The following is a 14991-nucleotide window of genomic DNA, read 5'->3' as shown; positions in this document are numbered from 1 at the left end:
ATTGTTTTGTGAATGTTGAACCATCCTTGTAGCCCAGGGATGAATCCCACCTGGTCATGGTGGATAATCTTTTTAATGTGCTATTGGATCCTGTTTTCTAGGATCTTGTTGAGAATCTTAACATCCATATTTATCAGTGATATTGGTCTGAAATTCTTCTTTTTGGTGGGGTCTTTGCCTGTTAGGGGATTAGGGTACTACTGGATTCATAAAAAGAGACTGAAGTTTTCCTTCTGCTTCAATTTTTGATAAAGCTTCAGGATAACCTGTCATCTTTTTATTGTCTCTATAGTGTTGCCTTCTCCAGAATGCTATATGGATAGAATCATATAGTACGTGAACAGACACTCTTCCAAAGAAGACATACAAATGGCTAAAAGACACATGAAAAAATGTCCATCAGCATTAGCCATCAGGGAGATTCAAATCTAAACCACACTGAGATACCACCTTACATCAGTTAGAATGACCAACATTAACAAGACAGTAAACAACAAGTGTTAGAGAGGATGTGGAGAAAGGGGAACCCACTTACAGTGTTGGTAGGAATGCAAGTTCCAAAGTAGTGCAGCCACTTTGGAGAACAGTATGAAGATTCCTTAGAATATTAAAAATACAACTTCCTTATGACCCTGCAATTGCACTACTGGGTATTTACCACAAAGGTGCAGATGTAGTGAAAAGAAGGGCCATCTCTACCCCAATGTTCATAGAAGCAATGGCCATAGTCGCCAAACTGTGTAAAGAACCAAGATGCCCTTCAATGGGCAAATGAATAAAGAAGATATGGTCCATATATACAAGAAGTATTATGCCTCCATCAGAAAGGATGAATACCCAACTTTTGTATCAACATGGATGGGACTGGAAGAGATTATGCTGAGTGAAATAAGTCAAACAGAGAGAGTCAAGTATCTAATGGATTCACTTACTTATGGAGCATAAGGAATAACACAGAGGACATTGAGAGATGGAGAGGAGAAGTGAGCTGGGGGAAATCGGAGGGTGAGACAAACCATGAGAGACTGTAGACTCTGAGAAACAATTTGAGGGTTTTGGAGGGGTGGGGGTGGATGGTTGGGAGGGCCTGGTGATGGATATTAAGGAAGGCACGTATTGCATGGAGCACTGGCTGTGGTGCATAAAGAATGAATGCTGGAACACTGAAATAAAATAAAATAAAATAGAAAATAACAACAACAACAGCCAACCAACCAACCAACAAAAAACCAAGGCATGCACTTGCTGGATCAAATTGTAAGAGCATGTTTTGTTTTATAAGAAACCACCAAATCATCCTCTTAAGTGGCTGTAGCGTTTTATAATCCCATCAGTAATGAATGAGAGTTCCTGTTGCTCTACATCCTTTCCAGCATATGACATTGTCAATGTTCTCGATTTTGGCCATTCTTTTTTTTTTTTTTAAGATTTATTTATTTATTTGACAGGCAGAGATCACAAGGAGGCAGAGAGGCAGGCAGAGAGAGAGAAGGAATCAGGTTCTATGCCTAGCAGAGAACCCGATGGGGGACTCGATCCCAGGACTCTGTGATCATGACCTGAGCCAAAGGCAGTGGCTTAACCCACTGAGCCACCCAGGCGCCCCTCAATTTTGGCCATTCTAATCAGTGTATAATGGTATCTTATTTTGGTTTGACACAGGTATGACCTATGACATAGAGAAGTTTTCTTGACATAGGTATGATATATGTCATAGAGAAGTTTTCTTTTTCCTTTTGTAAAAGTAATTAATTTTTTGGGGGTCCATCTGTACATGTTCTTTGGTGAGGTGTGTGTTCTGTGTGTTCTTTGCAAATATTTTCTCCTAGAGTATGACTTATCATATTCTCTGGACATTGATTTTCTGAGTGGAAATTAAATTAAATTAATTAAATAATATGTTAAGTATCTATCTATTTATTTATTTATTTATTGGAGAGTGAGGGAGAGGTAAAGAGCACATGAGCAGGGCTAGGGTCAGAGGGAGAGGGAGAAGGAGGAAGCAGACTCCTGGGCATGGAGTCTAGTAGCAGTGCTCCATCTCAGGACACTGAGATCATGACCTGAGCTGAATTTAAGAGTTGGGCATTTAAAACACAGCCACCCATGCACCTTGGACGTTTTAATTTTAGTGAAATCCAGTGTATCAATACTTTCCTTTGTGGATTTTGTCTTTGGTATTGTATTTAAAAAGGAATCACCATACCCAAGGTTACCTAGTTTTTCTCCTATGTTACTTTCTAAGACTTTTATAGTTTGGCCTTTTATATTGAGATCCATGATCCATTTAGAGTGAATTTTTTTGTGAAAGGTACAAAGACTTTTTCTTGATGTATCAATCTGTTCATTTATTTGCAGATGGCTTTCCAGTTAGTCCAGCAGTGTTTGTTAATGACCTGCCTGTGCTTTTATATTGAAAGTGAATTTCTTGTAAATAGCATATAGATGAGACTTGGATTTTTCTTTCTTCCAAATCCCATATGTCTATTTGTGCTTTTTATTTATTTAGAACAGGGTTTCTCAGCTTGTAATTTCAGTTTGGTCAGACTGTGTGTGTGTGTGTGTGTGTGTGTGTGTGTGTGTACATGTGTGTCCTATATATTGTGGTATTGTGGGATATTTAACAGATTCTTGGCCCCCCAGTCACTGGTTGTCAGTAGCACCATTACACCCTAACTCTCCTCTGTGCCCACAGTTGTAATGAGCAAAAATGTCTCTAGACATTGCCAAATGAGTCCTGGGGGCTAAAATTGCCACCCTTCTTGATCCACTGATTTAGCCATATACATTTATTATATTGATGTGATTAATGCCCATGCATGGCTACTTTTCCTCTACGTGGCAGAGCAGTTGCAATAGAGACTATAAGACCTTAAAAACTTGGCTTTTTAAAGAAAATTTCTGCTGTTGTCAGTGGTAGTGTTTAAAAATGCATCTTTCTATTATCACAGTCAACCTTCTAATATTGTTCTATTCCATGTATAAAATATAAATTCATAAAAGTTTACTTCCACTTCACCCCTTCTTTTTTTCCCCTTTACCTCTTCTTATCATTACTTCATTTTTTTAAAAGATTTTATTTATTTTTATTTATTTATCGGGGGGGGGGGAGAGCGAGCACAGGCAGACAGAATGGCAGGCAGAGGCAGAGGGAGAAGCAGGCTCCCCGCCGAGCAAGGAGCCCGATGTGGGACTCGATCCCAGGACGCCGGGATCATGACCTGAGCCGAAGGCAGCTGCCCAACCAACTGAGCCACCCAGGCATCCTTCATTTTTTAAAAAGATTTTATTCATTTATTTGACAGACTGAGATCACAAGTAGGCAGAGAGGCAGGCAGACAGTAGGACACAGGCTCCCCACTGAGCAGAGATTCGGGACTCAATCCCAGGATCTGGGATTATGACCTGAGCTGAAGGCAGAGGCTTTAACCCACTGAGCCACATAGGTGTCCCTTATTATTTCATTTTTGCCATGTATTTTATAAACCCTTGTATGTTATCATTATGTTTTGCTCCTCTACTTTGTCTCTGCCTATGCCTTCGATTGCTAACTACACAAATGCTAGGTTAGGTAATATTATCTCATCAGTCATCAGGTCACTCTACATTGTTTAAAACATCATTTCTTTCCATTTTTTAGTTTAAAGAGTTTACATTTCTATGGCTTTCATTCCCCCCATCCCATAGTATGAAATATGCTCTTAAAGCCCTTGTATAGGCAGTACCTCTTTTTAAAGAATTAAAGCAGTCACTAGAATCATAGAGCATTGCCAGTAACCTAACCTTCATATATAAAAAATAGAGCTCAGAACACTCAAGCAAAATTTTCAGTTATGTAAAAAGAAAATGTGAAGAGATGTAAAATGTAAAAGAAAATGTAAATAAATATTTCATTAATAACCAGAACTAAAAAATTCTCTCTGACAAAAGACAGTGTTTCCTGAGTCATGGAATTAGATTGTTACTCTTTTCTTAGGTTCTACCAGATGCAGCAAGATTTGTATATCTATGATTGTCTCAGCTTTCCCCCATGTGACACCTAATCTAGGCATGCCGGAGTAATAAAGTAATATTTCATTGATATTGTAGAAAGCAGAGGTCTTAGTATTGAGTTATCATTTCCATTAGATTGCACTGTGATACATTTTCTCTGGATTGTGCCTGTTTTTCATGAAGGACCTCCTCTTTTTCAGTGCCAATATTTTCAGTTTATACGATTGTGTCATTTCTTTGGCTCAGACTGAATTTTCTATTATAATGTCCTGCTAGAACTTCAAATCCTATTCTAGATTTGGGTCCTAACTTTCTGCCAAGTGGCCACCTTCTTAGAACTCTACCTTAGCTTCTCTTTGGCTATGTCCTTCTTACATATTGATATTTCCCTTTGCTTCTTGGACCTCTGTCTTACCCAGGCACAAACAATTTGCTGTTATAAACATGGGCTTTGCCTATCCTGCTCACTACTTCAACCCTAGCACCATAACAAAGATTTGTCTATATTAGGTGTAAATGTATATTATGCAGATAGTATGATGTAGGCCTCAAGGGTTATGGCCATTCTCTGTATGTGCTCTTCTTTGTTCTCTTGGACCAGTATCTAGTGTCACTTGAGTCTGCCCTCAAATATCTGTCTCACTGAGTCAGATGCTTGAAGGAAGTATCCAATTTAGGGTATTGTGTGAGTAAACTGCAGAATGTACCCAAGAAAATCAGAGCTTTATCATTTTCTGGATATTGCTGTTTGGTTTGAAGAGACTGATTTCCTACTCATATGTTTTACTGAAAAATCATAACACTTTCACTAGTAAACATTCCATATAAAATATATTTTATTAAAATAATAGAGCAAAAAATAAATATTCATATGTACATGTAAAGAGTGTTAAGAAATTTTAAAGCATTACAAGGTTTGATTATTATCATCTTTTGAGAAATTTTTTTTTTTTACATTTTGATCATTTTATTTTATAATCTTCAAAATTTTCTGCCATGAGACAGGAATGCATGATAGAAATGGCTCAACATCTTCACATGAAACACTTGGTTTCATTTTCATTCACAAGTTTTCCTAAAAACATCTACAATTTCATAATCCCAACCACTTGCAACCATTATCACAGATTTAATTGACCATTAAACAGTAGTTGCCAGCAATAGAGAGCTGGGATGCTTTCTGCGCATTAGTAGTGTCTTGTGAAACTTCCACCCAAGAGTATCACGAGTATAAATCTCACTGTACACAGCAACCCCAGAGGTGACCGGTGTCCCTCAATAAACTCCCTGCTGGTCACAGAGAGCTGTATTGCCCAGGTGCTTAAAGAAATGCTTCTTCTTCTAGGACTACTTGTTCTTCTCAGTATTCTTCTTGCAGGGAGTAACACGTGCTGGTCTGATATTATTGATGCTCTCGGAAAATTATGTATAGAGCATACTGAAAAAAGATGGATTGCTTGGAATCTATCTCTCTCCTTCTGAAGAGAACTACTTTGAGGGTTTTTTTTTCCCTTGAAAAACTGTAAACAAAAGGAAAGAGATACACATGGACATATACCTATACACATAGAGGTATACGCTGAGTATTTTCAATGTGGCGTATATCTTCCTATATAGATACACACAGAGTGTCTACACTCACCCCTTCACACATACCCGCACCCTTACATACAGCATGTGAATATAAATATGAGTGTCCTTGGGAGTTCACTGGAGTTTCTATATTAATTACCAAATGATGATGAGATACCTGATTTGTATTACTCCTGAGAAGGTACTAGAAGGGTATGACAGTTCTGATGCACTTTGGAATGGCACAATCATGTAAACACTTGCATACTTATACTTAAGACTTCTGAACTCATTCAAAGTTTCTTTTTTTTTTTTTAAATTTTATTTATTTTGACAGAGAGAGAGATCACAAGTAGGCAGAGAGGCAGTCAGAGAGAGAGGGGGGAAGCAGGCTCCCTGCTGAGCAGAGAGCCCGATGCGGGGCTCGATCCCAGAACACTGAGATCATGACCTGAGCCGAAGGCAGCGGCCTAATCCACTGAGCCACCCAGGTGCCCCTCATTCAAAGTTTCTAAACATGATCTAACAACAACAACAAAAATTCAGCAAGTTAAAAAATAAATCCAGTTTTTTTTTATAATCAATGTATAAACAAATATATAGGAAATGCATATTTGTTGGTAATTATAGTAGAAAACATGTACTTAAGAAAAAAACAGTCTTTTGACAAGAAACAAAACAAAACTATCCAATGCACAAGACATGCATTGCCCAAAATAGCAGAGGACAGCCACATCAGAACTGCAAGGCTTACAGCAACTCTACCAGAGAAAAATTACCATATATAGCAAGTCTGTTAAGTATGCAATTTATAAAAAATTACTGTGACTGTTATTCATACTTCCATAGAAAAGAATTTGTAATTTTCAGTCTTACCCCCTCAATATAATCTGTATAAAAACAACTAAACTGATGAATTTCAAGCACCAATTCAAACTTACTGTATTTATATTTCTCCTATTATCAAAGGAACAAATTATGAGGAAGGCTAAGCTAAAATTAGCCAAGTAATTCTTACAGTTGAGTTTTATAGGCATGCGGTTTTTCTTCTTCCATTCACTTGAATGTCAAACATTGAAAAATGTTTTGGCCAGTATAGAAATCCTTGGAGCAATCCATTATTTCTGAGTATTAATGGTTTAATATACATTAAAAGCTCTTTAACAAACACTGCTTTCTTACTTCTAAGATAAGATTTGCACACAAGAAAGGAAGGGACTGTTCCTGCAACAACTCAGAAAAGGGCAGCACCAGGCGGCAGATGAGGCAGGCATATCTGGACAGCTAGTACTCGTGGGAGGAAACGGCGCTGGGACTCAAGGCAACCCCACTACTCGGGGCAATACTGGAGTTTTTATAAAAAATTTCCACTAGACATTTGGGGTGGGAGGATATCTCAGTTAGAGAGCATTTTTTTTTCTTCTGATTTTTTTGCATCTGGGGAAAAACAAAGTAGCACAGTCTGAGCCAGCAGATGAGTAACAGTGTTTGTGATGCCTCTGGTTGTTCCTGAAGAAAACTTGTTCAGATAACAAGGGGTTTATTTTAAATCCATACAACTGCTGTCTTTGTTTCCAGTATTTACATCATACCACTTACGTACGCGGGTAATTTCTGAGACAATGTTTCAGTCTTTCCTGCTGTTAAGTTTGGTTAATTCTCAACGCACAGCAAAGCCAGCCTTCAGCGGGGCGGGCCGGCGGCTCTTGAGAGACCGCAGGTAAGACTACTGAAAACAGATCGTGTGGAAACGCAGAGCTGCGAGAGTGATGTCCCTCACTCCCGGCCTGTTACCTGAACTGTCCCGAGATCACACGCAGCTGCAGGAGCAGAAGAGTCGCACTGAAGCCCTGTGGTTAAGACAAACCTGAGGGGTCTTGCTGGTGCTCGGGAAGAGTGGCCTCACTCCGCTCCTTGCCGCCCTCTGGAACGGCTCCTCATACACGGGCTCACCGAGGTCTTCACTGCCCCCTTCACTCTGCTCCTCGAGGTGGTCCTCACTGGGCGCTACAGTCTGTTCCAGGCTGTTCTCCAGAAGTATGGGAGAATTGCTTATTCTACTTTCTTCTTCAGCTGTCTCACTGAAGGGCTGGGAAGGAGGTGGTGTGGGAGTATCTGACTGTGGGACGCTTTCAATGGAAGACATGGGGGCTTTGGTTGGAGTACCATCGGCTACAATCTCATTTTGAGGCAAAGATAGCTTTTCTACAAAGTTTCCACTGAATGATGCTCATGTCTTTTCCACCAGATGAAATCAGGTGACTGTCATTATGAGTAAAACTGACATTGGTGACATGGCTGCTGTGGGCACTGTACTTGTGACTGGGAGCCTTTGCTTTGGAACAGGGATACTGAAACAGATGAACTTTGCAGAAGTCATCAGCAACAGCGATCACCTTCCTGTTGTGGGATCGCACCAGTGCATTGATATCGGTCCCATCGGATTCATCTGGCCAGACACCAAAGACTTGAAAGCCTAGTACGCAGGTATAGGTTGTCCAATCCGTGTCCTTACAATCAGATAGATTCCTGATTAGTTTGCAGCCATGTGTAATGTCCCAGTACAGTATCTCATAGTCTCCTGAGTTGGACATAATATACTTGTTGTCTGGGGACCAGTCAAGGTGTGTGATATAGCTGGAATGTCCAGTGCACTTTCCATATCTGCTATATTTTCTTCCATTTTCTGAGACTACATTGAAGTAAATAAAGTTGTCATGAGATCCGACAGCCAGGAGGGTGCCATCTACTGAGTAGCGCACCACGGAGAGCTGTTCATTCCCATCTGTGTGGATAGAAACTAGATCTCTGGTTTCTGCATCCAGAACAAACCACCGAGGCTGCTGGCGAAACCGTCCATCTTGCGGGGAAAGTGCCGGGCTCTGGGCTCAGTGGGGCGGGCACTTCATTCAGCGGACCCACAGAGTGGCCAACGCTGAGCCTGACCCGCTCGCTCTCTAAATTTCCCGGCTCGGTTCCTACCCCCCGCCTCTGTGATCCGACCGTTCATCTGACCCGGGGCAGTCAGTCACAGCCACCCGGACCACTTCCCCATCAGGTAGAGAGCCTCGCCGCTCTGCTGCTGCCCGGCCTCCCTCCCTTTTGAGAAAGGTTTGATGCTGACATCTACTCTGTCCCCCAGCACTAATATTCCTGCCTTTTCATGAATAAAGTCTTTATTTACATTTTCCCTTAGTTCTTTGACTTCCAAGGTTTATATATGGCTCTCTTTCAAATCTGTCACTGCAGGATTTGAGGGCTATGTGTTGTAAGAAGCCAAAAAATGCACTGGCTATGAAAACATTTAAAATTAAGTGAGTGGGGGCACCTGGGTGGCTCAGTGGGTTAAAGCCTCTGCCTTTGGCTCAGGTCATGTTCCCTGGGTCCTGGGATAGAACCCTGCATCAGGCTCTCTGCTTGGTGGGGAACCTGCTTCCCCTTCTCTCTCTCTCTGCCTGCCTCTCTGTCTACTTGTGATCTCTGTTTGTCAAATAAATAAATAAATAAAACTTCAAAATTAAGTGTGTGGCTCACATTGAATAGCACTTTCTATAGGAGATCCTTATTAGTATCAGTTATTTTGGGGAAAAGCCATCATTAATCTGTTCACTTTGTTTATGAAATGAATCTCTCAATAACACTTTTTGTGTTAAAACTGCCTTAATGGAAGCCATAAATGTGTAAAAATTGCATATAAACACAATACACAGCTTTAAAAATTTATGTTTTAAATACAAAGATCTTACTACTCTATTTTGGAAGACAAGACTTGTGTTAAATTTTCTTCAGTCTTGAGTGATAGATACGTCCTTTGGATACCCTGAAGTAGCCCTTTTTGTGCATTCGTGTTCAAGTTTTCTAACAGGTAACTGGGGAGATCTGGGTTTGTTGTACAATGTGACCCTGGCAGAGATTAGTCCTGAAGGTTCTTGGTCCCTTGACGAGTAGATGTTAAGATATGATAACATTAAAACTGGTAGACCTTTAATACACCCTAGGAGATTGTAGCTTATATTTACCTTCGCATATTATATGTTCACCTTTGTAAGACCTTCCTGTTGGTTTCATGTGCATGTTAAACCACGTCATTTTTTCTCTTTTCTGAAAATAAATAAATTGGGGTTTTCTTATGTTGAAATGTGTGAGAGAATGAGATTTTGGGGAATTCTTTTTGAAGTACCAAGGAAAAAAGGCATCTATTGTACGAACCTAATTGGATTTGGACATTCTGTTTTTACTATTGAGAAATATATTATTCCCAGTTCAAATGCAGATTATGTGCTTTTAGCTATTCCTTCTTAATTACATGAATTTATGTTTATTACTCAAATGTAGCTCACATTGATATCAAGGAGCAAAGGACTGAAATACCAATTTATTGTACTTCACTGTGAGATAGAGAAGATGAAGAAATGGATGGGGTTTTGCTGAATGAAACCTTAATTAATTCAAGGATGAAGTAGTGAAGGGTATAAGACCCAGATTTTGGTAAGAGTATTAGTTTTAGACTGTTGAGAGATTTTCCTTCCATGATGAAATAAGGAAACACACTTGCAGGTTGTTATTGAAGTACAGAATCTTATAATTAGAAAGGATCTTCTAAAACAAATGATTCACTGTTCTCAGATGGAGCAGATGAGTAATATGAAACATATGAGAACACTGTATTTGTTCCCTAGAACACACCATTTTGTGGTAGTTGTGCAAGTTTTACAGTTCAGACCTTTAACTCTATATCTAGTGGTTTCTTATATTGCCTGATACACTACTTCATGTAGGTACCTTATTCTATTTCTCAGTCTCATATATGTATGTATTCCTCCTAATCGAACTTTGGTCACCTAACAGCAGCAAGAATAACAAGAATAGCAGCAATATTCTATTTTTGTGTCTTAATTGCTAACAGAATTCCTAGAACACAAAGTGTGCTTAGAAATGATCCAATTGATATGACAACAATGTTCAAGGATTATGTTTTCCACATTTTAATTATTATTACTTAACCACGTATTACAATCCTTATGCAATCTTTTACTCAGTAGCACACATACATAAATGATAACAGCCTGGATCCAAAGATAAATGTCCAAAGCACAGACCCACTGGTGAGGAGAAATTAGGAGTCTCTTGAATCTACCAAACTCATTGCTAATTGCTGCTCAAATGAGAAATCCATGCAAAAACCCTCTCCTTGGGGTGCCTGGGTGGCTCAGTGGGTTAAAGCCTCTGCTATTAGCTCAGGTCATGATCCCAGGGTCCTGGGATCAAGCCCCACATCAGGTTCCCTGCTCAGCAGTGAGCCTGCTTCCCCCTCTCACTCTCTGCCTGCCTCTCTGCCTACTTGCGATCTCTGTCTGTCAAATAAATGAATAAAATCTTAAAGAAAAAAACCATCTCCTTTTCTCATCCATTTCCTAATGTCACCTAATTGTAGACCCAGTTACAGACCACTAGCAATCTTTCATCATTTGGGACTGAAATTTCACTCCCATTCTTTGTCTCCAATATGTTTCCTTCCATGGAAATAAGAATAAGAGTGCATTACATGTTACACAACCTTACCCCAAAGTAGCCACATTTGTATATTCACTAAGTAAAGTCATGACATATTAACAGGTGTTAATAAACATAAATTTCTGTTTAGAACCTTCCTTGAAGATCTCCAGTATTTCATCAAAACAGAAAAACATGTATGGAAAAAATCAAAAGAGTTTAAGTTTATTAAAGGAGAAATGAAAGGGAAATCATTATGGCACCTAAGTTTATTTAGGAAGAACAATATGCAATTTATGCATTTTGAGATTGTAACTCATAGATAATGAATTTCTGCCCACTCACCCATTGTGGATTCAAAACTCATCCTAAATTAGGAACGGAGAGATCCAGTTGTCCTCACTACCACCCTCTGTTCAGTAGCCTCTGGATTCCTTGCTTGATCTCCTGAGTTCGAACTCCATAAACAATGGGATTGAGGGCTGCAGGGATGACATGGTGGAGGACATTGAGCAAGACTGGCACATCAGGGGAGACCTTTTTCTTCACCACATGAGTGAGGACAAAGACCAGAAGGATGGTGCTGAAGAAAAGGATAAGAATGAAGTGAGAGCCACATGTGCTCAGGGCCTTGGTCATAGCACCCTCTGCCTTGAGTCTCAGCACAGCTCGAAGGATAAGACTGTAGGAGACGAAGATGAGGATGAGATCAGATCCTAACAGTGTCCAGCCTCCGGCAAACTGGTAGAGGCGATTGATGGTGACATCATCACAGGAGAGCCTGGAGACAGACATATTGGCACAGATGCAGTTCTCAATGACATTTCTCCCACAGTAATGGAGTCGTGATGATAGAATGGGGATAGGCACTGTAGAAATAATATTCCTAGCCAAAATAAAAATAGCAGCCTTAGCTACAAATTGGTCAGTGATGATGGATGGGTACCTTAGTGGGTGGCAGATGGCCACATAGCGGTCATAGGCCATGACCATGAATGTGCAGGACTCCATGGCAAGAAAGCAATTCATGATGTACATCTGGAGAAAGCAGGCATAGAAGCTGATGGACTTGAGGTCAAACCAGAAGATGGCCAGGACCTTGGGGATGACGGTGAGGCAGAGCACAATGTCCAGTAGGGAGAGGATGCTGAGTAAGTAGTACATGGGTTCATGCAGAGAGGCCTCCATCTGGATGGTGATCAGAAGAATACTATTGGCTCCCATAGCCAGGAGGAAGAGGAGGCTGAGGGGCAGGGAGAAAGAAAGCTGCCAGCTGGGGGATATGACCAAACAATTCAGGAGGAAGTCTGAAACCTCAATGGAGTTATTGCCATTTGGGTGTGCTATCATCTTTTGTCATGTATTTCTATAGTTTTCTTTTAGTGATCTGTAAAATTAAGGTAAAAATTAGCTACGGACTCAAGACAGATGAGTTTTTAAAATTTAAACTTTGTTTTATTTTTTCAGTGTTCTAGGATTCATTGTTTATGCATCACACCCAGTGCTCCATGCAATATGTGCCTTCCTTAATATCCACCACCAGGCTCACTCAAACTCCACCCACCTCCCCTCCAAAATCCTCCGTTTGTTTCTCAGAGTCCACCATCTCTCACGGTTCTTCTCCCCCTGTGATTTCCCCCACTCACTTCTCATCTTCTTTTTCCAATGTCCTCTGTGTTATTCTTTATGTTTCACAAGTAAGTGAGACCATATGATAATTGACTCTCTCTGCTTGACTTATTTCACTCAGCATAATCTCTTCCAGTCCCATCCATGTTGCTACAAAAGTTGGGTATTCATCCTTTCTGATGGAGGCATAATACTCCATAGTGTATATGGACCACATCTTCCTTATCCATTCATCCGTTGAAGGGCATCTTGGTTCTTTCCACAGTTTGGCGACTGTGGCCATTGCTGCTATAAACATTGGGGTACAGATGGCCCTTCTTTTCACGACATCTGTGTCTTTGGGTTAAATACCCAGGAGTGCAACTTGGAACTTGCTCTGCCAGCGGCCAAGGGGGAATTTATTCAGCTTCTGCACCCAGACTGAGGCTTCTCTCTGAGAGGGAGTACGGTAAGATGGTATCTCAATGTGGTTTTGATTTGAATATCCCTGATGGCTAATGCTGATGAACATTTTTTCATGTGTCTGTTAGCTATTTGTATGTCTTCTTTGGAGAAGTGTCTGTTCATGTCTTCTCCCCATTTTTCGATGTGATTACCTGCTTTGTAGGTGTTGATTTTGAGGAGTTCTTTATAGATCTTGGATATCAGCCCTTTGTACTGTCATTTGCGAATATCTTCTCCCATTCCATGAGTTGCCTCTTTGTTTTGTTGACTGTTTCCTCTGCAGTGCAGAAGCTTTTGATCTTGATGAAGTCCCAGAAGTTCATTTTTGCTTTTGTTTTCCTTGATTTTGGAGACATATCTTGAAAGAAGTTGCTGTGGCCAGTGTTGAAGAAGTTACTGCCTTTGTTCTCCTCTAGGATTTTGATACATTCCTGCCTCATGTTGAGGTCTTTTATCCATTTTGAGTTTATCTTTGTGTATGGTGTAAGAGAATGGTCAAGTTTTATTCTTCTATACTTAGCTGTCCAATTTTCCCAGCACCATTTTTTGAAGAGACAAGGCATTTAGAATTTAGAATTTGTTTCATTGAATGAAACCCATGAGTCCTAGCAAGTCATCTAGAGCCACGTGAATTAATGTGCCATCCTGCTCAGATATTCCTATCACTAAGCAGTATAGAGTAGTGAGGTAATATGGTTCATTTATACATTTTTTATTTGTTCAAGCTCTATTTTTTTATTAATTTTTAAAATTATTTTATAAACATATAAACATATAATGTATTTTTATCCCCAGGGGTATAGGTCTGAAAATCGCCAGGTTTACACACTTCACAGCACTCACCATAGCACATACCCTCTCCAATGTCCATAACCCCATCCCCCTCTCCTGACCCCCCTCCCTCCAGCAATCCTCAGTTTGTTTTGTGTGGTTAAGAGTCACTTATGGTTTGTCTCCCTCCTGATTACATCTTGTTTCATTTACTCTTTTCCTACCCCTAACTCCCCCCCCCCATGTTGCATCTCCACTTCCTCATATCAGGGAGATCATATGATAGTTGTCTTTCTCTGATTGTGTTCAAGTTCTATTTTTAAGAGAACCGTTATGTCTTTGCAGCAACTAAAGAGAAGGAAAAAATTATTTGGAAAACTACTTTGTGACTTAAAAGTTTCTTCCTTTTTGTATTTTGTACTTTAATGATCACCTAGACTAACAGATGACAATTTAACTATAATATACAGAAATGATAGCAGAGTCTGGCACAAAATAGGTACTCAGGAACATGTTCCTAGTTCTCCGTGACATTATTGTTCTGAGTTTTCAACTATAGCTGGCTTTAATGAGAGATCAAAAATATTATATCCTGGCTTTAATATTAGTTTATTTTCATTTTGTCTAAAAAAGCATTTTAAGGGGTGTCTGGGTGACTCAGTCATTAGGTATCTGCCTTTGGCTCAGGTTATGATCCCAGGGTCCTGGGATGGAGCCCCCATCGGGCTGTCTGTTCAGAAGAAACCTGCTTCTCCCTCTCTCACTCTGCCCTGTTAGTGTTCCTTCTCTTGCTCTATCCCTCTCTCTCTCTCTGTCAAAAAAGTAAATAAAATCCCAAAACAAAACAAAACAGTCATTTTAATTTGGTGCGTAGGGTTTCTGCCAAATAATTGCCAATGTATCTTCATATGTGTAGGCTATTTTCAACATTTTTAACAGTTGCCCTTTAATCTCATTTTACTTTTCCAAAATCAATGCACTGTCTTTAAGTTCTAATATATGACCCAGGTCCTTTTGTCTAGTGATTATGCTTTGCATTTGTGGAGTGGCTCACAAAGACTGGAGATGCTGCATGTATTGGAAGGCATA

General features: G+C 40.0%; 1 protein-coding gene and 1 pseudogene across 1 annotated transcript; both read right to left on the bottom strand.

Annotated features, from left to right (window-relative positions):
* Window positions 1-7421: 7421 nt before the first annotated feature.
* Window positions 7422-8395, bottom strand: LOC122914237 (annotated as a pseudogene).
* Window positions 8396-11460: 3065 nt separating this feature from the next.
* Window positions 11461-12408, bottom strand: LOC122914236 (olfactory receptor 56A3-like). Its single transcript, XM_044260866.1, has one exon. It carries the CDS (start codon window positions 12406-12408, stop codon window positions 11461-11463), a length of 948 nt encoding a protein of 315 aa, XP_044116801.1.
* Between the last annotated feature and the right edge of the window lie 2583 nt (window positions 12409-14991).

Source organism: Neovison vison, chromosome 7, assembly GCF_020171115.1.
Source record: "Neovison vison isolate M4711 chromosome 7, ASM_NN_V1, whole genome shotgun sequence".
Taxonomy (NCBI): domain Eukaryota; kingdom Metazoa; phylum Chordata; class Mammalia; order Carnivora; family Mustelidae; genus Neogale; species Neogale vison.
Note: the sequence above shows the minus strand (reverse complement) of the source record. Positions and strands in the feature narration are given on the sequence as shown.